Raw genomic sequence first — 23,716 nt, forward strand, 5'->3', positions numbered from 1 at the left:
GCCGCCATTCCGCGTCGTCCCGTTGCGCACGGAGACGTCCCCGCGGAGAAGGTCGTCGCGCCGCATTTAAAGGGAAGGAGAGGAGCCGCTTCGACCGAAAACTTTTGGATCCAGATCTTGTTTTGGTTCTCATTTAGACTTTGCAGGCGTACCTGATGTCGTGTCCGCCGAGCATGATCGTTTACACGTGCTCCTAAAATGAAATCTCCACAAAGTTGACCCCTCGGGCTGTAGTTTCCGGGTGGAGGGTTCCGAGCCTGGAGATTCTCATCCGTGAGGTCTTGAAATTCCCGCTCCTCACGCCGCCCTTCACCCGCTCCCGGCCGGCTGCTGCAGTAAGACCACCGAGGAGCAGTTGTTTCGAAACCAACCAAACACTTTTAGAACCCTGACCTCGTTTAAAAAAAAAACAAAACGCTTGGCTTTTGGTGCTCTCTCTCTCTCTCTCTCTCTCTCTCTCGCTCCTGATGGCTTGGAATCACCATTTGCCACCGCGGGAAGCTTGTGACCGAGAGAGCATCAGCTGCTGTGTCAAAGAGAGAGAGAGAGGGAGGGAGGCGTGTGATTTGCCATGTCACGTCCACATGTGGCAGGCAGGAGCAGCATCCTCCTCCACTGACGCTTTGCCTTCTTTTGGGAATGACCCGTGGGCGGCGGACAGAGCGAGGAGGTGAGAGAGCCGAGCGGGGAGGCGCACACGTCGAGAGGAGCCGCGAGCGGCAACGAGAAGACTCGGACCGCCGGCGCGGCCAGCGGGCCTCATGTGAAGGTAAGAGCGGCCGTGTGTGCGGGTCCGCATTTCGCGCCAGCGGCGGGAGCTAACGCAGTCCAAATGTTTGGGGACTCTCGGGGAGTATTTGGGGATGACTGCCTACATTTGAAAAGAGATACGTGTCCTTCCTTTGTTAAAAAGGATTTTCTTTGCACCGCCGCAACGCCAAAGAGGTAGACGAGGGAAATCAGCCGGGCTTGCTTGAGATCTGGACCACTTTGAAGGTTCAAAAACAAAACAGGAAGAGCAGCGGCGAGGAGAAATGAGGCAACGGCATCGGGAGAAGAAAGATATTCCCCCTCCGCGGCCGTACTTAAGACGATAGTCTGACGTGACGGGTGACGCGAGTGACAGTGTAGGTGGCGAACGTGTCGGCCTTAAAAGCAGATTCTGCATTTCCAAAATTGTCCGTCTCGTTTGAAAAAACACTTTATTTGTGCGAGCACCACGCAGCAAGTTAACAAAGCAGAGAAACTATTTTGTGGGCTGAGAAGTTATCCAAACAGTTATCGTATATAATTCGGGGTACGAAAAACATTTTGACTTTTGCACTCAGGCACGACTCCAACTATGTCCTTTTTTTTTAGTTAAGGAGTTGACTCGGTACTTCTGCTTTCCCCAGAGTGCTTTTGACCTCCGTATGTTTGTAGGTGTACTGACGTAGCGAGCGTGAGTACTTTTGCCGCCTCTGATATGAAGACTTGTTCTTGAACAAAATCCGAACGGACGTACGTGTCATCGCACGTACGACATACGAGCGTATGCGTCGTCGGTGAGCATGCGAGTTTTTCTTCATGTTCAGAACAAGAAGACAATCACTTCTGTTCAGGACGCAGTCCGCCTCGCGCCCGAAGTCGGCCGGGTTAGGCTCCGGCGCCCCGCGACCCCGCGACCCCAAACGGGAGACGCGCGACTGAGAAGGGACGGAAGTTGTTTTTGTTGCCCAAGAAGTTTCTTTCACATTTGCGAGAAGATGAAAAATGCGTTTCATCGGCACGCATCTCCACATTTTTCATCTTATCGCAAATGTTAGGCCAAAAATGCGTCACAATGAAGTCCTTTCATTGAGGCGGTGGAGAGCGGAACGTCCCGCACGGCTGGAACGTTCTCCTTTCCCACACGCGAGGGCGTTACGGTCAGGGGCGGCATTCTCCTTCACATTATACCGGGGGGGGGGGCGCCATCGAGCGGCGTCGCACAGGTTCGCCGTTCCACCTCTGAATTTATGGGGGAGACGCACGGCTTCCGTCGGTCAGCTCCGGACCCGCGTGCGGCGCGAGAGGTTGCGATTATGTGGACGTGACGCGCGGTGCTCACGAAGGCGTTCGCCGGGACCCGGGGGGCGCGTCGGACCCTCGAATCGGGCCCGGCGGCGAGCGTAAGCGCCGGGGGCGTAGCTCGCGGGGAACGTCCCGTTAAGGATCGACTTGTGCCGGGGACCACCGAGGAGATGAGGGGGGGAAACAAAGCAATCTCGATGAAATCGAGAGACCGAAATGCTCTCGGATAGGGACGGGTAAACGACATCAATCGATGTCCCAAAATGACCAATGGGGCGCGCCCAAAAGGGTTTTCCGAGCTCATTGCAATCAAGAAATAAGGAATTGCTGGGAAAGAAACAACAACAACGACAATAGCACATCAAATACTCAAAATTGCGGCACGGTCGGTGGCCGACCGGTTAGAGCGTCAGCCTCACAGTCGTGAGGACCCGGGTTCGATCCCCGGCCCCGCCCGTGTGGAGTTTGCGTGTTCTCCCCGTGCCCGCGTGGCTTTTCTCCGGGCACTCCGGTTTCCTCCCGCATCCCAAAAACACGCATGAATTGGAGACTCTAAATTGGCCGTAGGCGTGACTGTGAGTGCGAACGGTTGTTTGTTCGTATGTGCCCTGCGATTGGCCGGCAACCGGTTCGGGGCGTGCCCCGCCTCCTGCCCGACGACAGCCGGGATAGGCTCCGGCACGCCCGCGACCCCCGTGAGGAGAAGCGGCTCAGAAAATGGATGGATGGATGGATACTCAAAATTCTCATGAAGAAATACATACAAATGAGAAAAAAGCAAAATGCAAAACTCCGTTTGCATGTGGCAGGAATGCCAACACGCATAGAAACAAAATCTGTTCCTATATACGCTCATGTTTGTGGGGCCGAAAATGAATATTTTGTATTCCACGGCATTGTTCACAAGGTCTCACTAAGCGATGCCCCGCAAGAACTGCAATCTTGAAAAAAACAACGACGACGACACAAAAACAAGCTTTACAGAGCACCGATGCGCGGCGCGCGAAGCCTTTTTGCTGGCCGCGGGCCGAAGGGAGCCTCCGTCCGGCTTCGGGCTCCGGCTGAAGCTCGTCGTTGTAAATGCTACTGCGTCACGTGGGAGAGAAAAAGCGAGGAGGTACCGTTACAAGCCGAGATTCAGAGAACATCTTTCATGAAACTTGATTTTTAAAATTTGTACCGGCCATTAAAAATGAACAAGAAACTGAAGAAAGCGGCGTGCTAGAATCCTTTCTTTCGTCGTTTGTAGACCTGCTCACCAAATGTCATCGTCTTGCGTGAATTTGGCTTTGGCGGCTTCATTTTCCCGAAATGACGCGCGGCGCTCAAAATGGCGACTTACTTGGCCCGCGAACACCGACGACAAAAACACTTCATCGGCACGAGGACGGACGATACATTGGAATAACGCTACGTTATTTGGCGAGCACTTTTAAAAGGTCGTCGAAGACACTGTACAGGTTAAGGGCGCCGTCCAAAAAACAGCATCTGCGTCATGTTTGGACTCGGCAGCGGTTGGGAGAAAAGTGCAAAGCTAACAGACGCTTGCTTCGCTCGCAGGGATGCCTGTTGTTTGTCTTCGGCGGACGTTATATTTAGTGAGGAGCTTAGCTTTTAGGAGGCTAGCGTGCGGGGAGGGCCGCTACATTTGTGTGTGTGTGCGTGTTCTGGCGTCAGTGGACAGTCGAAGAGCTTGGCACTCCACATGCCAAACCGTGCGCGTGTAGGACAGGTCTATCCCCATCCCCCCCCTCTGCCTCATTCCAGTCCGGAATCTGCCCTTTAGTTTATTAAAAGCTGGTCAAACAATGGAGGGAGGAGGAGGGGAGCCAAATGAACATCATGACGTCAGCGGAGGGAACAAATCGTGCGGCGCGGCGACCGCGTCCTTGGGAAAGAAGGCAGACGTGGGAATGTCGAGCCGTCGATTTCCCGCCTTTAAAGGCAGCGTCGGAGCCGTCGCGGACGTGTCGGGGTGTGAAGTAACGCCCGCTTCGCCCGTCAGCAATAGCTGCTGTCCGACAAATGGCGAGTCGTCTGAGCCTCAGCCCGTAAAACACCGACGACGGGAAAAACAGCAAATACAATCAATAAGTCAAGAGCGCTTCCCGCTTGGACATTGATGTGAATGTCTTACCTTCATGACCCCCCCCCCCCCCCGCTTTTATTGAGAGGTTGGACAGTTTAAGTCCAAAAACGGCGGAAATGGACAACACGAAACAAGGAGACTGCGCGCTGGCATCATGTCTGCTAGCAACAGAAAGCTCGGGGTTCTCCGCAGATCTCCGTCGTCATCGCACGTAGGAACCGACGACAGGCCGGAGTACGGTCCCTCGTGGCGTCGACAAAACATCCCTGTGAAACGTCGCTTCCCATCTCCAAATGTTTAGCGCAATCTGTTATGGTTTTACGGTTGACTATTCTGAGATGATATTTTGAACTTCCAAATCTCCTGGGAAAATTCATCCTCGAGGAGGAGAACTCGAACCGTTTGTGAAATGGCATTGGTAATTGCCAAAATGCGTTTGATGTCTCAATCTCGATTATAATTTCATTATTTGTGTCGATATGAAACGTCGACTCGCGTAAAGAAAGGAAATACGTTTTCCTTTCCTTTCCTTTCCTGTGTACAAGTCAATTGAAACAAGTGAGAAAGTGTGGCTGCGCAAGTGTGCACACCCTCCTGCAACTCGTTAAGGATTAGCCAATCACAAATGGCCGTCAGCGCGCACCTGGCAACATCGAAAGTGCCTTCGATTATCCCCGAGTACGTTTCGGCCGTCCGGGTTAGGCTCGGTAGCGGCAGCCTGCAAGTTCGCCGCCAACAGCGACCGAGCGCAGTCGGAAAGGGTTCGTCGTTTCCGCCGCTTTCTCGTCTCGAGGCCCACAAGGGGACCCCGTTCTTCTTTTGCTGATAAGCGGTGTTACGGTATTTACTGAAAATTGGCAACGTTGATGTCATCGTGGCGGCGAAGGGCGGACCCAAATGGGGGGAGTGCACGAATATCAAAATCAAATATTTATTTTCAAAAACAAGAAGGCAAAAAGGGCACATGGAGTTATCACAAATTCGATATGAACAAAGTCCAAAAAGCAAGGGTCAAAGGAACAAAAAAACAACACAACAAGATAACTACGACAGCAACAAAGATCCAACAGTCTGCACAAACCAAGACAAGACAACGAGGCACACCCGGACAAGACGCGAGCGGCTGGAGTTAGCCCGTTGGTTGACGCGAGGTCGAGGGCTGACGAGGACACGTGGAGACGAAAACCAAATGAGCAGACGAGACACGAACACGGGACGCGGCAAAAACAACAACAACGAAAACCAAGTGGAATCCAAAGCCGAGTCAAACAAAAACACAAACCACGACCAAAATTGGTTTTAGTGCGCTTGACGGCGAGCAGCCCAGTAAGCCGCCTCAAGAGATTCAAATGAAATCGGAGGAATCGGCCTCAAAGCGCCGGATGTGCGCTCGTGTATTTGGACTGTGCGACGTCGCCACAGACGAGGCTATTAATAGCGCAGATGATTGATAGAACACAAGAGGAATTAGGCGTCTGCGCTCTGTCCAAAGGCTAAAAAAAAGGCTTCATAAAGAGACGCGAGTGAAACACTGACATTATGCGTCTAAATGTGTCACCGTGACGTCCCCCTCCGTACACGCACGCTGTTGCAGCCGCGTGTCGTGTACAAGAGAAGTTGGCGGCGAGCGCGTGGATCGGTTCCACACAGCGGGACGCGCGTATAAATATCGGCGGCCCACTTAACGTACGGCTTTTATGTTGTCACATTGGCAAAGCTGCACGTCCAAAAGTAAGTTGTGTTTGCCGCGCGGGCCTCCGCATTGCCGGGATGCCGACGGGATGGCGCGGGCGCTCGGACCGTCACGGGGACCGGCGGGCCGGCAGCCGAGTACAAGGATGCGCCCGGCCTTTCCGTTGAGGCTCTGACTTTCCGGAACCGAGACGGGCGGGCATCAAGGACTCTACCGCATCGCATGACCACCGCGACGTCGGTTCAAATCCTCCACCTGTCGGGTTCCGATCGGGGCTCGATCAGGCAAATTCCCCGGTTGGAGTTGTTAACAGCGCGAGCCCTGGAATCTGCTCAATTTCGGTCCTGTTATGATGGACACGCCCACCCGCTTTTGCGTCGATCGCCGCAACTTGCGTGCGGGGCTTGTCCGGTGGCGCCGCCTGCTGCTCCGGCCCTCGAACTACACAGACGGCAAAATGGCGGATGTTACGCCTTTGGAAACGAGCACAGTGGCGGTGACATCGACGCTTTCCTTATCCGTGCACGTGTAGCGTTACCCTTAAGGGCCACCGTATTTGTAGCGAGTCAATACGGAAATGTTGTCATTCGGCACATGGGTCTGTCGTAACCTTCTTGACATAATGCGAACGAAAGAATAAAAACTACCGCAGAAGATGTCGCGCTAGCAAACCGACGAACTGTTTTCAAAGATATTTTGGAATGCTAATGATCATGACGGCTACTCCTATTTTTATTTGCGAAAAGGTTGTGTGACGTTATTAGACAGAAAGCAAGCAAGCAGTGTTGATGCTTAAACGTGTAATTGTGATGTATTAAAAAGAAATAAAAAGGCGACTTCTACTACCCCAGCCAACACCCGCCGCTGAAATTAGCCTCCCTGAACAACAAACGCTCGATCGATTTCCGACAGGTCGAAGACGGTCGACGAAAGCACGTCATGATACCGGACGCTCTCTGAGAAATCTTCGTCTCCGTGCTCAAATCAATTTGTTCGCCACTGTATATACACGACCAGGTTGCTCCTTCGACTGTTCGTGGATTTTTGTGTTTGTAGCATGATCGTGTTCGCGAAACTCGCTGACGGTAAGGTTAGGATTCAAAGTTCCGTTGAAAATAGGTTGATGTAAGGCTGGCAAAAAGAGAAATCCAAACAAGCAAATGCAGCGCGCTGCATTCCAGTAGCGGCGATTAGCGGCCGGCTGCGTGGCGTCTTTCCCGCCGCGGCCTCCCCGCGGAGACGTCATCGTATCTGCTCGCCTTGGTTTGAAACGACTTCTCAGAACTTGGGACGGATCGTCTCGCGGCTTTGCGGTTTAGCTCTCCCGCGGCGTCTTAATAATAGAGGCCGCCGTTTGGCCAAGTTGTTCTCGAAAGGAAATCGAGCGGAATTGGCAAATGCTCATTTTCGGTTTGACTTACGTTTCGTGTCGTTTAACCTGCGGCCCTCCGGCCTTCGGTTCCAAATTAGTTCGGCGGTACCAGAGGAGTCCGTTAAAGAGCGAATGGAGAAACTCCGGTTTCCTCCTGCATCCCAAAAACATGCGTGCCAGGTCGATTGGAGAAGAAGAGCGTAGGCGTAAACGTGAGAGCGAATGGTTGTTTGTTTACGTGTGCCCTGCGATCGGCTGGCGACCAGAGTCGGCGCGCCCGCGACCCGCGTGAGGAGAAGCGCGACGGAAAATGGATGGATAAGTGATTTCCTGACAGCCCGCTTGGGAATTTGAGGGTCCAACCTCAAAATGTTTCATTTGAATGTAAACAAACAAGATGGCTGACAAGTTTTGGATTTGTCCACGAGAGACTGCGAATCCCCTAATCTGCTAGTCTCGAGCCTCGCTTTTGGTATTTTTATGACAGACGGACAATGTCGCGCTAGTTCTGCATGCCGATCTCCACAGAGAACAGTTTGCGTGAAATGATATAAACAATAAATGTGAACTATAAATATGGAAGTCTATTGCGTCTTGGCTACGTTAGAGTGAATTGGCAGAAAGGAAGAAGCGCAATCATTTCTCTGAGGATGCGATGCATTTGGGACGACCGATTGTTTGCGGTGTGATTTCCACAAAGGGCTTTCGGGGGCCTTGCTGCCAATCTCGACATTCCGAAAAGACAAGTACAGCTTTTTTTTCACCTGGGGCAAAATGGCAAATCGGATACCAGGCGAATGACATGGATGACATAGCGACGTTTCAACACACCAATTTGCATGCGGAGTTTTGTTCGTTCAGATCGCTGAGAAAGGCAGCAGACTTCTCCGTGTCGTTCTTTGTGTTTTAGTCACAGGATGCAAAGTCGAGGCCATCTGAATTAGGCGGCAACATTCCATCCAGATCAGCCGAAGCGACGCGACGCGATTGATTCGGTAATTGAGATGTTTCCCCCGTCCGTTCTCCAACGGGATTCTGGAACAAAATCCTTTTGACAACGAGGCTCGAACAGCAGAGCGCTGCGGGACACGCGACAAACGTGGCGCCGCACAACCCAAAGCTCCTTTGTCTCCCGACGCTCTTTGCACTTGGCGGTGTTGTGAGCGTTTTCCTTCCTCTGCTAGTTTTCTTTTACCTTGAATGTTACTGCGTCGCCTCGAGTACATTTGTTTACCTGAATGGAGCTGAGAATTTCACACAAACAAAGACTTATTGTTCTGCTGCCAACCTGGCACTTTTTTGAATGAACGACGACAGAAAGAAGCAAAGGTGACCGTGTTCCCACAAAAGCAAGTACCGAGTACGGGGAGGGTCCGGCCGCCGTTCGGGAACAGCCGGCCCCCGTAAATCCGAGTCCGGGGCGGGAGTGCGAAAAGACGGCGAGGGGAAAGCTGCTCCTCAGCTTCGGCCCTCAAAGATAGAAACGAAAAACCGGAAACCGCCGATCTACGCTCATCGTATAAACCGGTCGAGAGGGATTTCGAGCTACTGTACTTTCTGGAGCATATGTACTGAGGGATGTTTCACGCTTTCAAAATAAGAACACATTGGCGCGAGCCAGAAACTGTGAGCCATTGTCATCAAGACAATTGGAACATATCGTTAGCATAAACAGTGACAACTTTGCGTCATATTTGAGGAAATAAGAAGTCAGAACGTCAGAAGAATTTGATAAAAGTGTCGATTGATTCCCGTAGCTCGGACTCGTAACCCTTTCACGCGGCGATCTGACAAACTGCCCGTCAGCCGGAACTCTCGCCGAAATGTGACGGTTGTGAATTTGCGCATTAGGTGCGCGGCGATGTCCGCGCGGAGGAGGACGGCGACGCGTGCTTTCCACGCAAACGGGCGCGAGGGGCGCATGTCCAGAATTGAACGTCACGCTAACTACGTACCGTACCGGGTCGGAAGCCGGCCGAGGCGCCACGCGTCGTTCCCGCAGTTCCCACCGTGTTGTATTGTCTCTATTATCGTGTTGTCCTGTTTTACCACTTTGTATTTTATTTGACTGTTTTAGATTGATGGCCTCCGAGTGTTTTTCATGCCAATATTTACGGTAATTACGACTTTACTACCGCTTTCGCGTAGGTGAGCGAGCGGGACTACGGCGGCATATGTCGTTGTCGTAGGAATTAACCGGAAAACTTTACAGACGAAAATCGAGTCATTAATGTCGTCGATGTATGAGTATAAATTATTGAGGCAGTTTGAACGTGAAGAATTTGAGCAGTTTACCACTTTTGATTCACTTTCGATTGGCATGCAAACTGCGCATTTCAAAATCTGCTCCATCAAGCTGAGCTCAGTCCCACCCGGCGGTCAACAGACAAGCCGAGGTCAGCGGGTGTCGAGGGGCGCTCGGTTGCCACTTGTGTCCGCTCGTAATGAAGCTGTCGTCTGTCGTCTTAATGAGAACCGAAAGGTCGTAGGGCGCGCACGGCGGGCGGGGGGTCAATTGAAGCGCAGCAGGACATTTCCACGCATTCCCTCCCGAGGCTGAAGGCTCATCTACGCTGCAAAAAGAACAATGTGAACGTCACACAAATGTTGTTTTTGCCATTGTAACCTGCGCCTTTCTGAGCCGGTTTGCACAAACGCTGACATCGCCCGGGAATGTTCCTGCGCCGCCGGCCAGCGCAGGTGCTCGGTTCTCGGTGCTCGGTGCCTTTTTCGCGCCGGCTGACGTCGTTCCGCCCCCCCCCGTGCGAGACACTGAAATCCTGCTTACAAATGGTACAAAATGCGGGACTGTGCCCCATCTTCAAATCATTCTTATTGTTTTCTAAATATTTCCAGGGCCTCTTCGTTTTTTGGGGCAGGAAGGCTTTCTTCATCGCGTCCATCCATCTCCCGTTTGTTTTCCGAGTTTGTCCCCGCTGTCGGCACTAACCTCGCGAGAACTGCCACCGGGCTCCTCCAGTTTGGAGCGGCAGAGGAACTTTTTTTGCTCGAATTATAATACGGGAGATTTCCGGGACGATGCTAATCCGGGACAGCCGGGTAAAATACGGTACCGTCCCGGCCGAAACGGGACACTTGACAGCCGCGCATACGTCTGCTTAACGTTAGCCGGTGTTTCGGGATTGCTGATAATTGGAGATCATCGGCAGCATCGCGGATGACGGAGCAGAAGTGACGCTTCCGTCGTCGCTTTCGTTTTGGTCGATTTCTACGTCCTGTTTTTTTTCCCGATTCCTGTCGACTCTCAGCCAGATACTGTATTTTGGTTTTTCCACGAACACGTGACTACGATTCGGATCTTCCGTGACTGGTGTCGTGCGTTTGAGTCCATCTGAACCACAGAAGTGGCGAACGGCTATCTTAACGCGCCACGCGTCATTGTTATTTTGCTCGTTTCGACCTGGCTGTAATTACATTGAAAACTTGACAAGTACAAAGATCATCACAGACACAGTAGCTACCTGAATGACCCTTGAGTTCGATGCCCTAAAAACGCTCGCGAGGCTATCAGGGAGAGCAGAGTTTTGGTTTCGGGTTTCGCGTAGAGGGTTAGCGCCGGTCGGCGTCGGCCGTAATCTACCTTGCGGCTCGGGTTCAAACATCCCTCAAAGCGTTCCGTTGAACAGACCGCACGACGATTCCGTTCTCCCTCGAGCGGATGGCTCAAGTTGAAAACAGAGTTCGGCTTGGAAGATTTGGGCAACGAGGCGTTATTACGGTTTCATGTGAACTCGCTGGAATCAATGACTTCACCGCGGGGAGCGTACATCAAAAAGTGGAGCGATATGCTTCGCCATTCAGGTGCCGAACTCTCAAATTGTCCAAGTCCGTAGAACACGATACGTTGAGTAGGAGTACATTCGCACAGCCAAACAAAGGACGCATAAACTTGATTATGCGGCGCGATGGTATTTTTAAGGTCCCTTAAGAGCAACAACCTCGGTGGGTCGGGCGGCGGAGAACGATTGCCAACGGCAGACCCTGAAATGGAAATGATTGCCACGAGGGAAGCGCATTATTACACACACCCGTGTGAAGGGTGTGTTCGGACCACGCTGAAAAAGGGGGGAAATCATTCTACTCGGAGAATTTTTGCTCTTATATTTGGGGAAAGGTTGCATCATTAATGGGGGAAAAGGCTCCTTTCTGTGCCATCATCGGGCAAGATCATTTATTGAAATCATTCTTCTCATGTGATTGGGATTTTTTTCTCTGGAAAAAGAATTTGATGAGGATAAAATTGTGACTTTTATCTCATAGTGTTTTCCCCCGCCCTTCGTTGTCGCTGTGATACGCCTTTGTGCTGACAATAATTCAAACGTAATAAGTCGGCCGATGCACGAGTAGGCGGTGACCTGAATTGGCACTTGAGTCCGCCGGAAAAAAACAAATGCAAAATCTGACTTTTCGCATTCGAATCACAACAAACTACTTCATTGCGACAAGAGCTGCATTTGAAAATAGAAAATATTTCACAAGGTCGAGCCTTTGCGTCTGGCCGACGCCATTGGGACTTCCTGCGCTTAGTTTCTGCGGCTGTACGCGTTAAAGCGCCGCCGGAGAGATCTCCATGAAAGGAGGGGCGGCCGACCGACCCGAGGTGACAAGTAGCCATCGCCAAGGTGGGCTCGGTAGCCAAGCGGCCGCTCCGACGGGTGCGAAACCCGGCAAGGGATCCTGGTCAACCCTTAAAGTAAGCCGTTTGAAACTCAAAAGAACAACGTTTTTGCGTCAAATTGGAGTTTTCTTTTGTTGGGCTGTTGTTTCGGAATGGTACAAGAAGTAACAATTCGATACTGATTCAGAGGTCATTCGTTACTGTCAATACGAATAGCCAATGGGCAATTCGAGGGCGAGTCTGAGTCCAACTGAATAACAAAATGGACACTGGAGACGTTTTTGGAAAGGGACACTTCTCCAAAGCACTGTCGGTAATTCATTGTTTTTCTGCTTCGCTATTAACCGGAGTTGGCATGTACAGTGGCTATGGTAAGTATTCAGACCCCCTTAAAATGTTCGCTCTTTTTTATATTGCAGCCCTTTGCTAAAATCATGTCAGTTCATTTTCTTTCTCGTGAATGTACACACAGCACCCCGTACTGACAGACAAAAACTGAATTGTTGACATTTTTTCAGATTTATTAAAAAAGAAACTGAAATACCGACCCTTTGCTGAGTATTTGGTGGAAGCACCTTTTGAGCTCGAACAGCCACGAGTCTTTTTGGGAACGATGGAACACGTTTTTCCCACCTGGATTTGGAGGTCCTCTTCCATTCCTCCTCGCAGATCCTCTCCAGTTCTGTCAAGTTGGACGGCGAACGTCGGTGGACAGCCATTTCCGGGTCTCTCCGGAGATGCTCAATTGGGTTTGAGTCAGGGCTCTGGCCGGGCCGTTCAACAACAGTCACGGAGTTGTTCTGAAGCCACTCCTTCGTTATTTTAGCTGTGTGCTTAGGGTCATTATCTTGTCGGAAGTGGGGGTGGGGGCACAGTTTTACCTCGGAACAAACAGATTCAATGTCCATCATTTCCTATGGGAAACATCCATCCATCCATCCATCCATCCATCCATCCAGGTCGCCAGCCAATCGCAGGGCACATAGAAACAAACAACTATTCACACTCGGGTTCACGCCTACGGACAATTTAGAGTCTTCAATCAACCTAGCACGCGTGTTTTTGGGATGCGGGAGGAAACCGGAAAGCCCGGACAAAACCCACGCGGGCACGGGGAGAAGACGCAAACTCCACACAGGCGGGGCCGGGATTCGAACCCCGGTCCCCAGAACTGCGAGGCAGATGTGTTAACCAGTCGATTATAAATGAGAGTAGATTATAAATTCAGATGAATCGGAAGCATCAACATAAAGCCTCGAGAGTTTGAAGTGGCCTCCTTTTAGCCCCCTTGATGCAAAGACATAGCGTAGATGCAGCCCACTCCCTAATTCGCAACACATTTCCTATTAGCGCAGAGGCCTCAGCTGAACTAACTGCAGCTCTGAACGCTATTGTCTGGAGGACAGTAAAACTGTGAGCTTGGAAAAAAGACCCTCCATAAATACGTGTGGAAACATGCTGCCGGACCCGGTGGAGGTTTATTGCAGTCGTGAGAGGGAGGTGTTGGTGTTTTAACGAAAAAGTCCTTCCTGCAGAGAGGAAAGGGCCCGGCCGCGGGCTGTTTGCGCATGGCTAAAGTTTCTCCGCCATAATAAATAAGCACCGTTTCGCCGTGCGTCGCCGAGTTCACGCGTAGTCCAGTAGTCGCGCACCGAACAAACTGTGCTGCTCGGTAGTGAGGGTCGTCGTGTACAAAGTGAATGTTAATGTTGCTGGCAGTCGGGCCCAAGACAAAGTGCCGTCCGTCACGTCGACAAGCGCCGGAGGTGCCGAAGCGGTCGTGAGAAAGGGAATGCCGGGGAGGTGGCGCCAGAGTGTCGCTGTCTGACAGTTTGACATCTGATGACGTGAGAGTGGGCCGCTGTGTCCCGCCGCACCGGGTCCTGTGCAAAAGTGTCCGGCGAATACATTCGCGATCGACCGTCATTTAACGAGCACTTAGTAGCCGCTTTCGTGCACAGATCCCGCGGAATCGACATTTACCCGGCGACAACTGCGTGTGTTTTCGCGCAGCGGCGCGGCTTCCCCCGATCAGATCATTCAAGGACGACACCGGCGGCGTCCGCTGTGACGTCTAAGAAATCGAGAGGGCGGTCGAAGCGCGCGTCAGCTTTTCCACCTCGACTCGGTTCGCCCGACTCGGTTCGCATCTGTGCCGTTTCTACAGACGAGCGATCCGGAAAAAGAAAACAAACGGACAGATCCCGACTTCGTGGAGCGGGCAGAAGGGGCAACGAACACCTCGGTGTCAGTCGTCTTGTCCTATCTGCTCTTTTCGTTCCGGCTGTAGAGTTTTGTTGGACTTTTCTAGAATTTCCAGGTCAAATTCAGCTTCTGACGGTTGATTGTATTTGAATGATTTGATGTCTTTGCCTCCAACCAGACTGTTGTGAATAAGGATGCCAGGAGATGGAGAGGCCCTACGAATCCAACCTCGTTCCCAGTTTGGCTCGACAGCGCACTGGATTTGAAGCTCCGCCGTACAAGAAGTGAGCAACGAGTGAGATCAGTCATTGATGACGCCCTGAAGTCGCCGTGCAGAAAACTCTCCGTAAGCGTCCCGGGCGGGCCCGAGGGCGGTCCGACCATGAAACCTTCAATCGCTGCGGTCCCGCCCTTCGGCCTCCTGCTGGTCCTGATGTGCTGCCCCCCGCTGGGCCCGGCGCAGTCCGCCGGCGACGACGGACACCCCTCGCGCGTGAGCGACTCGGACCCTCGGCGCTGCACGAGGCATCACTTTGTCGAGACAATCGGCCACCCCATTTATAAGTGCAACGCCAAGGTAAGACTGAGGAAAATGAGTCAAAACTCCACCCTTGTAAGTTGAGACTCTGCGTTGCGCTCACCTGCTCCTTTTTTGGGGCGAAAGTTGCTTCCGACAACAGAATCAGTCCACTTTGGAAAACATTTTGTTCCGAGCGTTTCGTAGGCACAAAGAGCCGACGGCAGCTCCCGCCAACCCAACCGAGGGTCACTGAATTTCTCCCACATTTTTATCAAACATACGGGGGTTGTGTTTTGTACGGTTTTGGTTTGTTACTCCATTTGTCTGTTCGCAGACAGCAAACGTGCGAAGGCGCATTTTTCCGAGGCGTTCAAGAGCGAAAGGGGTCGAACAGAGGGCAGATCTGATCAAAACTTTTGTTGGCTGAGATTTTGTCTTTGGCCTTCCCAAATGCACCTCCCTAAGCTGAAACAGAACCTTTCGTCAGTCACGGCAAAATCTTCCGGACAGTCTGGAAAGTCGTTTGTAGCTCGCGACCAACGGTAAATGGAGCGGTCGCTTGCTCGACTCCCGGCACAAAAGTCTCAAATTGGATTCCGTCCTTGCGTCTGTTCTTTTCTGGGGTGCTCTGCCTTCTTCCCAAAGTCCAGCATTCATTCCCGTTCACCGCTATTGAATTACAAACAGACAAACATTGTGTCACGTTACCTGTCCAAAAACCCCTTGAAATCTCGCCGAACGTTCCGTCTTTTCGAAAGCGGGGGACGTGCGCGAGCTCGTCACGTTCATTCGTGAGTCGCAAAACACGGCTGAATAAGCCCGATAACGAAGTGTACGTCGACCGTGAACGGGAGACGCACATTACTCTCGTGACTAAGTTCCCGACGAAATACACACAATAGAGGATTGAACATTTGGATGAGACCGGGGGAATAAGCCACACATTATTGCCCGTGGTCTCGTTTCTTCAGGGGTTTTCAGAGGGGATTGCGTTCGCTAACTTTGGATGCGTAACTTTAAAACTTCCGCATTTAACTTTGTAAAAGCCAACTAAACGAAATCGCCGGCTTTAAACATGGCACAAATCGCGAATGAGAGTGTGAATCGCGGTCTGCCTCGGGACCGACACGGGATCAGCTCAATTCTCGCCCTTTGTAAGCGGGACGGGAGTTTTCAAATTTTCGATTTTTTGAATCATTATTAGGATGATTATTTTTTTGTAATCTGTGACTTACCCTATACATGAAGTTAAACAAAACAACAAGCCAGGCATTTAACAGTCTCGGCGGCATTGGGTGTGGTACACTCCGATCATCTGAAGACACGCGCGCAAAGATTCTGCCCCACTGCCGATTTCGGCAACGATCTGCCGCCTCCCTCAGAAAGACGAAGATGAGCAGACGCTTTCGGGAAGGCTTGCAGAACGGCGACGTTATCAAAAAGAAACTTGCTTCGGAAAGTACGTCTTGCTGTCTGGAGAACCCAATGTGATCTAATTTGTCAAAGAAATGACGTCTCTTTTTATTTACGGCCACTTTCCTGTTTGTCAGTAAGGTCGCTTCCGATTGGCTACCTTACGCTTCACGCCGTCGGCTTCCCCCGCACACATGAACATTCCACATTGAAGATCGTCGGCCATTTCTGACCCTATTGCCGCTCTTACTTAACACACCTCGGCGCTAAGGAGAATCTGAGAAGACGTAAGATTCGTTTGGCGTCCTTGGTCAGGGAGGGGCAAAATTGCGGCAAAAGGGGCCCGATTGTCTTTCCTGGATGTCTTTCAGTCGGAGACATTCGCGCAAACGCTCGGAACGCTCGAGAGGCTGCAAGTCGGTGGAGGCTTAGCCGGCGCTGTTTGGTTCCATCCGTTCCCATTCATTGAAAATGTTCACCGACATCTTCCTCCCCGATCGAAAAGACGAGTAACGTTGACTCGATGGGACCGGTTGGCTGGATTGACGCGACGTGATTCAAGTGACGCATGCAATTCCTATTCTTTTTTTCTTGTGGCTTCCAATCGGTACAATGAGTCACGGTAGCTCGCGTGAACGGGGAAAACACGCACATAACCTTATTTCTTGCGATCGGAATCAGGCCTCTTTCAAACGGGGACTGCGTCGCGATCCGTCTTTTCGTTGAGCGTTTTGATTGGCTTTTGCGTTTTTCACGTCGTGTCACGTTTTCCCCTCGTCGATGTTCACGTCTCGTGCTGCTCATGAGGTTTCGGCTTCCGCCTGTTCTCGTCGGCCGCGTCCGCCGATCAGCTCCCTCCAGCCACGCGTGTCTTGTTCAGGTGTGCCTTGTTGTCTCGTTCCCGGGCGTCACCTGTCACGTTTCCTGAGTGCTTCCTTATCGGTAGTTTAGTCGCGGTGAGGGTTTTGTTTCCCCGTGTGGAACTCTGAACCTTGTCTTTGGGACTTTATCCGTGACATGTTTGCGTCTTCCTGTCTTGTTTTTTGAAAAGGAATCTTTTACATCCTGCACTCCCTCGCCTCCACCTTTTTTTTTCTCCGTCCCAATGCGGCTGCAGCGTCAACGCACAAATCGGATATGCCCCGTCGAAATGCGCAATCGGTGCCATATGCACAAATAAACGTCAATGACGCTTGCTGTAAATGTAAGCAACGCCATTTCGATACAGTACGTTAGCGGCGCAGCGATCCGTAATGAAGCGAAATAACTGCCGACGGTGGCCAGTGCAGTAAGGTGGAGCTCTGGAGCTCACCCTCCTTTGAACGTGCGAGGGAAGAGCGAGGCCTGGCTAAAAGGAAAACCAAAAAAACCAAAAAAAACACCATTTCAAGTTTGCAATAACTGTGTAGGATTGTTTGCTTCGCCGTCACCGGGCATTGGCATTGTCGTTCGTTCATGTTCAGTTTCACGTGTTCAAGAAATGTACACACAGCCATATCGGCGACGTGTCACTTGACGTATACTTGGAACTAGACAAACGGAAAAGACGCGGATGCAGGCGTGAAATCCACATTGGGCGCCTGAGATGTTCAGGTCGAGTTTGTGTTTCCATGTCGCTGGACTTTGACCGTTGTGGACGCTTGTCTTTTGTCTCCTGGTTTTGGCCGGCGTCTCCCGCAGTTTAGCGGTTGAACGACCGACCGGCGGCCCGGTAAGAAAATTGTGGTGCAAAAGTCAGTGGCAATTTTCCGCTCTTCTGTTGAAACGCCGGCGCAGGTGCCGGTCGCGCGTGAGCCATCAGGCGTCGGGTCTTTTGTCTTTGTTTAACGTTGTTGTCTGTGAGCGTGTCGAGCAGGTGGCCCGAAGCGGGGGTCGCCCGTTTTCTATAATGCTATGGCGGGAATTGGCTCAGAGGAGACTTTTACACGATAAAAACGCCACACTCGCTGCTCTTTTTCTTCCGTTGTACACGTGTATATTTGGCTACGCACATGTGTCAAAGGCAGTCGGTCCTGACGACATTCCTGCGGCGGCATGGCCGTGGAGTGTTCGGCGAGCTCGTGCAACAGAATTCCCCCGGGTGAGAAGATGCCTGAGGAATGGAGGAAAAGTGCGCTGGCGCCCGTTCCTAACAACAAGGGGGATGTGCGGAGCTGTGGGGAGTATCGAGAAATAAAGTGGACGAGCCGCACGACGAAGTTACGGGGAAGAGTGGTGGAGGCTAGACTCGGGACAGAAGGGAGTATTTGCGAGCAACGGTACGGTTTCATGCCTCGAAAGAGCAGCGCAGACGCATCAGGGATCGGCTCCGGGCCCCTTCCTATTCGCATTGGTGTCGGAATCCCCATGGACCGTGATGCTCGCAGACGATACTGACATCTGCGGTGAGAGCAGGGAGCGGGCGGAGGAAGATTAAGAAAGGCGGAGGCATGCGCCGGAAAGCAGAGGAATGAAGATTCGCCGAATGATGGTATTGTGATATTTGTGCACGAATGAGAGGGGCGGAGGGGGAAGAGTGAGGCTACGGGCAGACGGGATAGCGAGGGTGGAGCATTTGAAATAGGAAGGCAGGCCCTGATTTATTTTAGCGGGTGCTAAATTGAGGATGAGCACGTTGCGCGTGATTTTCTAACATAGCGATTTTGACTAAGATTTCTAATGGCAGGAGCCGACTTGCGTGTTCACTCGCTCTAACGGATTGCACACGCCGTTGGAGAAGGCCGTCGTACTTAAAGCAGAGCTTCGCGCTTCGGCCTGGAATATGCGGGAGCGCACCGCACCGCAAGCGCAAGCGCAAGCGCAAGCGCAAGCGCAAAAGTGCCGTGGCCCGGCGTTGGCAGTTTGATGGGGATTTGGGGCACAAATGACCGTGCCCCATGAATTGTGCCTAGCAACATTGATCTGCACAAATGATGTGATGTGACCCCCAAAAACGAATATGAGCATTTCTGTTCATTCCTACTGTCTGCAAGTTAGCCAACTGAAGTTTGAATTCATTTGTAATAAGTACGACACACAAAGACTGTTGATGACATTTGACTGAATAGACTTTTGGATTTGCGCTGTTGTAGCGGCAATTCCACGTGGCCGGGGAACGCCAGCGTGAGCAGTGCGTGCGGCGCACGCGGCAGTGTCGCACCAGAAAAGAATTGGCGCCGTTTGACGGCCTGGCGTCAGCCGCCGCCAAAGACAAACGGTCTTAAAGTGGCGACAACAGGCCTGCCCGGTGTCTGCGTGTGTGTGTGCGCGCGCGCGCGTGTGTGTGTGTGGGTCCCAGACGGGGCTGTGTCAAAGTGGGTACACGGGTGGCGACACCCAGCAGCTGACAGACGAACATGACACAGGAGTCTGTTTAGGGAGGCGACAGGAATGCCGAGAGCCACAAAGCGAAATGCGTCTCTGACGGACACGGCGGTAATCAGGCGCACTCGACCGTGACGGGAAGACGCCGCGACTGTAAATGAGCGCGTCCGGGTGTCACGACCCCGATCTCCCGCGACAAATCGCCGCTATCCGGTGCGAGGCCGCAGCTGGGAGATCGCCGTTTGTTGTTCCGAGAAGCCGCTTCTTTTTCTCAGGCTCTCGGGCTGCGTTCAAGTCGGCTCGGAAATGTTGAAATCCGCTTGAACGCAATCGAAAAACGTGGCTGACAAGGATGACAAGCTAGAATTAGTTTGGACTTTCAGCAGTCCAGATGACTAACCCGCACACACTGTGCCAGACGTTCCCGCCGCCGATGCTACGGGTGGAAATTGATCCCACGCGCTCGACTGCAGTGGCGCCCCGCCAATAAGGACCGGGCCGTGAAAATCCGCGGCGAATCGCCGTCCGTTCTCATTGCCTGGAATTTCTGGTTCCTCCGCCCAGAAAAAGACCGTAAGCTGCCACCGGCTGAAATCCGCTCTCTCTGCTTCGGCAACGAGCGGCGGCCCGCACAAACGTTTGGGAAACGAGAGTCCGCAAAGGCTCGACGGCGTCGCCGCGTTTGCGAGCGCTTAGCGACGCCAGCATGCGCTCATCCGCATTCCCGGCCTCACACTTGTGTCGCAATGCTCCAGCGTGTTGAGAGAACGGACCGGGCAGTCAGTTCCATCACCCTGACCCTGAAAAATGAAAGCGCGCGTACTTTTACAGTCCAAGTAATACGAAGCATGTGAAATGCCATCACACCGTATCGGCGCTATCCGACACCGGCGTTGATTTTCCCATTGAAGAAAATGTCGTCCGACTGAACTGCTTTTGTGTGCCCCCAGATGGCGCTGCTGGCGCGCTGCGAGGGCCGCTGCGGCTCGACGACCCGCTCCGACCCGCTCGTCTCCTTCAGCTCGGTGCTCAAGCGGCCCTTCAAGAGCACTTGCGCCTGCTGCCGCCCGCACGCGTCCAAACTCAAGGCCGTGCGCCTGCGCTGCGCCGGCGGCGCCCGCGTCACCGCCACGTACCGCTACATCCTGGCCTGCAACTGCCAGGAGTGCAGCTAAGCTCGGCGGCGCACGTCGGGGGGGTTCCTTCGCTTTCTCGCTTTCTCGCTCTCCCGCCCGGACCCCGAAAAGTCTCTCACACGACGGCCGGCTTTGTCTTTGGGCCGACCGGAACTTGAACTGAATCCAAAGTTCTCCATTAGTCCCCATGACAACAAGACAAGTTTCCTCGTTATGAAAAAAAAAAAAAATAATAAAAAAAAAAAACTAGCTCAAGCTTTCGCGGCGCGAACCCAAACGGCCGGCGGCCTTTCGTCTGCTACCGTAAACCGAGAGAGGCCAAGACGTCAGGTGAACTATAAAAAGAAGAAGACGGATGAAAGACGGAAGGTGAGGGCGGCGCGTTCGGACTCTTGTTAAATGTCGTCCATTTGAATCTGACGTTCCCGTAATATCACGCCGGATTTATACGAGCGTCTCGTGTTCTGTCGCTCGGAAGAGTTCCTGCTAATCCGTTTCGAAGAATATAGAATGTGTCCCTCTTGTCCCATTTGTTGTTTTCTCCCCACAACAAATATTAAAATAACATTTTGTCAAACCGCAAAATTGTCTCCATAATTATGTGCACGCTGGATTCAATTTGATCAGTCACTTGTCTTTCTAGAACAGACAAGAAATGTTTCAATTCCATCCATCCGTTCCGGGGGCGGACCGGGAGGGAAACGTGGCCCGGGAGCCGTCGCCGGCCGCCGACGCGGCTTTCGTGTAACTTACTGAAAACAAACTGCATGTGATGTTGTTTTGGACCCTAAATCACGGAGTCGGCGATAACCTGAAAATATAAACGAGGACAAAAGGAGCAGAGTAGCTACTAGCATCTACACATCCAGCAGTAACACGTCACAACGCCTGAGTACGCACCGAATGGAAGCTCGAGTGATGATCTGAACTCCCCGAACAACTCTGTCATGCAATTAGTGTTCAGACACACGCAAAACAACAGCAAAACGGTTCTGAAAAGCCGCGGCAAACAGCTGCCTGCACGCTCAGTTGGCTTCTTTTCTTTCTCTGTGTTCGCTGGTCTTCTTGCACCGACTGACAGGCGAGGCGAGGCGAGACGAGACGAGGCGAGGCGAGGCGAGGCGAGGCGAGGCGAGGCGAGGCTCATTCACTCGCTCGCATTCGGTCCGACTTTCCCACTTTTGTTGGTCTCACGAGGCACGCAACGTACTGGATACGGAAACCGAATGGCACGACGATATCGGCTGAGTTGAAGAGGTCGAGGTTGACGACCGAGGACGGCGATTCTCAACCGGCGGGCCGCGGATTCATCGAGCTTGGATCGCGGACGAGTCACAGAAAATGAACCTGATGACGCTACAGATATGTGATTGACTGTTTTTCACTTCATTGTTTTTTCTTCGTGGGCTTTCAATAGGCTTTACACGATATGGATTTTTGCCGCCGATCCCCAAGTTTAAAAAAGCCATCACCGATCACCGAGCCGATCGCAAGATGGAGCAACGTGTCTATTTGAAGGACTTGTTCATTGACTGAATATACTTGTGTACTGCGTACGGACTATCTTAAAGTATTCTCTATTCGGGTCATGTATTCCGGTCAGTCAGGTCAAACCGACATTACGACGAGCGGTTTGCCGATGTCAACGTCGCGGATGGAGTGGCCCGCGGCGGCGGCGGGGTTGCGGTCCGGGCGGGCGAACACGGGTGCGTTTCGTCGATTAACGTGACGAGATCCCGAGGCCCGTCGTCGTGCCGTTCGTCCGCGACCGTCGCCTCGCGTTGCGGCGTGATAACGCGCGGCCCCGTGTCGCCAGGATCTGTACGCCATTCCCGGAAGCTGAAAACATCGTCGGCCGTGTCCGGGACGCTCCGGATCGGCGGATACGACGGCGTCTTCCGGTTCCTGCCGACGTCCGGCAACTCCGCACGGCCCTTGAAGAGGAGCGCGGCGACGTCCCGCAGGCCGCGACCAACAATCGTGTCGCGCTGCGTGAGGCAAACGGCGGGCACACCAGATACGGCCTGCTCTTCTGACCCCCACAATAAAGCGAAACTGCACATTTCACTGCACGGTGGCGTCTAATCGACATCTCGACAAAGGAGAAATGCGCACAGATTTAGACAGATTTGGGAACAATATTTGAGGGAAATGACCTTTTGCGTACGGAGAAAAAGTTTTCCATCTTGGAGTCCGGCTCACGGAAAGCGGGAGCAAAAAGTATTAAGTATTTTTGTTCGGTGTAACTGCAAACAAATGGTCCTGAAATAAATGATGATCAAATAGGTTCAATTTAATGATGAAATCAATAGACAAGTTCATTGTTTCACACGTCACCCAATTGCTTACTTTAAATAGTAATTAGCTGTTTCATGGCCTATAGGAGGATTTCCTTTGTGTCACAAACGAGCTCCGTTGGACAAACGGAGTCGTTTGTTTCAGTGAAGTCGTTTCAGGGCTGTTGCTGCCCTCTGCTGGCCACGATGTGTAAATGTCGGGACCTTTCTGACATCTTTTTGTCTCCAAACGGCACCGCGATGCATTTGAAATGAAGCCACAAAAAGGGCTTGAACTGCAGACTCTCAGCTTTCATTTGAGGCTGACAGAAAATCGGGTAACAAGTGGGGGCGCGTGCCCCGCGGGGCCTCCCCCCCCCGGTTCCGCCGAGTCTGGATCGGACGAGGACCGAATCGTACGGGGCCGCCTCCTGTCGATCGACGACGTGACCGCTGACAAAAGCGGCACGATGAACTTCCGAGCAATATCACGAGCTCCTATTCGGCCAGACGCTTCACGCCGCTTCGGATTCGGAGCGCAGACCGACCCGAATGCCCCCAAAACATCAAGTGAAGAGGAGCGAAGAGGGCTGCGGTCGAGGCCTGGCAGAGGCTTGAGGAAATCCGGCGTCCGCACGTGTCGTCGGTGACGCTTCAGCAAAGCTAGCGAGTCTTCGCGTGAGCTGTGAAGTGCGCCCGTGACCTTGGCATGAGCGGTGCCCTGCGGTCCTTTTTGTTGGAGCCCGGCGGCGCTCTCTCTCGCTCTCTCGTCATCAGCCCCGTCTCGGTCGCGCTCCCGTCCTCCGTCGGCCCCCGTCGTCACCCGCGTCGAAGCCCGCCGGATGCCGGAGTACGAACGCTCTCCTGCGCCACCGCGGCTCCGCGGTCTCCACGAAAGCCGGCTCGATTCCTCGTGTCCTCTCTGACCTCGGCGACCTCCGTGTCTCTCCTCGCCCTCGGCGTTCCCTCCGTGTTCCGCGCCAGCGAAGGCCAAGGACCGTCTCCGTTCCCCTCGGTC

General features: G+C 52.7%; 1 protein-coding gene across 1 annotated transcript; it reads left to right on the plus strand.

Annotated features, from left to right (window-relative positions):
* Positions 1-667: 667 nt before the first annotated feature.
* On the plus strand, positions 668-20,997 carry ndp (norrin cystine knot growth factor NDP). Its single transcript, XM_061692417.1, has 3 exons — positions 668-769; positions 14,229-14,627; positions 20,237-20,997. Exons 2-3 carry the CDS (start codon positions 14,433-14,435, stop codon positions 20,459-20,461), a joined length of 420 nt encoding a protein of 139 aa, XP_061548401.1. The 5' UTR covers positions 668-769; positions 14,229-14,432; the 3' UTR covers positions 20,462-20,997.
* The last annotated feature ends 2,719 nt before the right edge of the window (positions 20,998-23,716 follow it).

Source organism: Phycodurus eques, chromosome 12 (genome assembly GCF_024500275.1).
Source record: "Phycodurus eques isolate BA_2022a chromosome 12, UOR_Pequ_1.1, whole genome shotgun sequence".
Classification (NCBI taxonomy): Eukaryota; Metazoa; Chordata; class Actinopteri; order Syngnathiformes; family Syngnathidae; genus Phycodurus; species Phycodurus eques.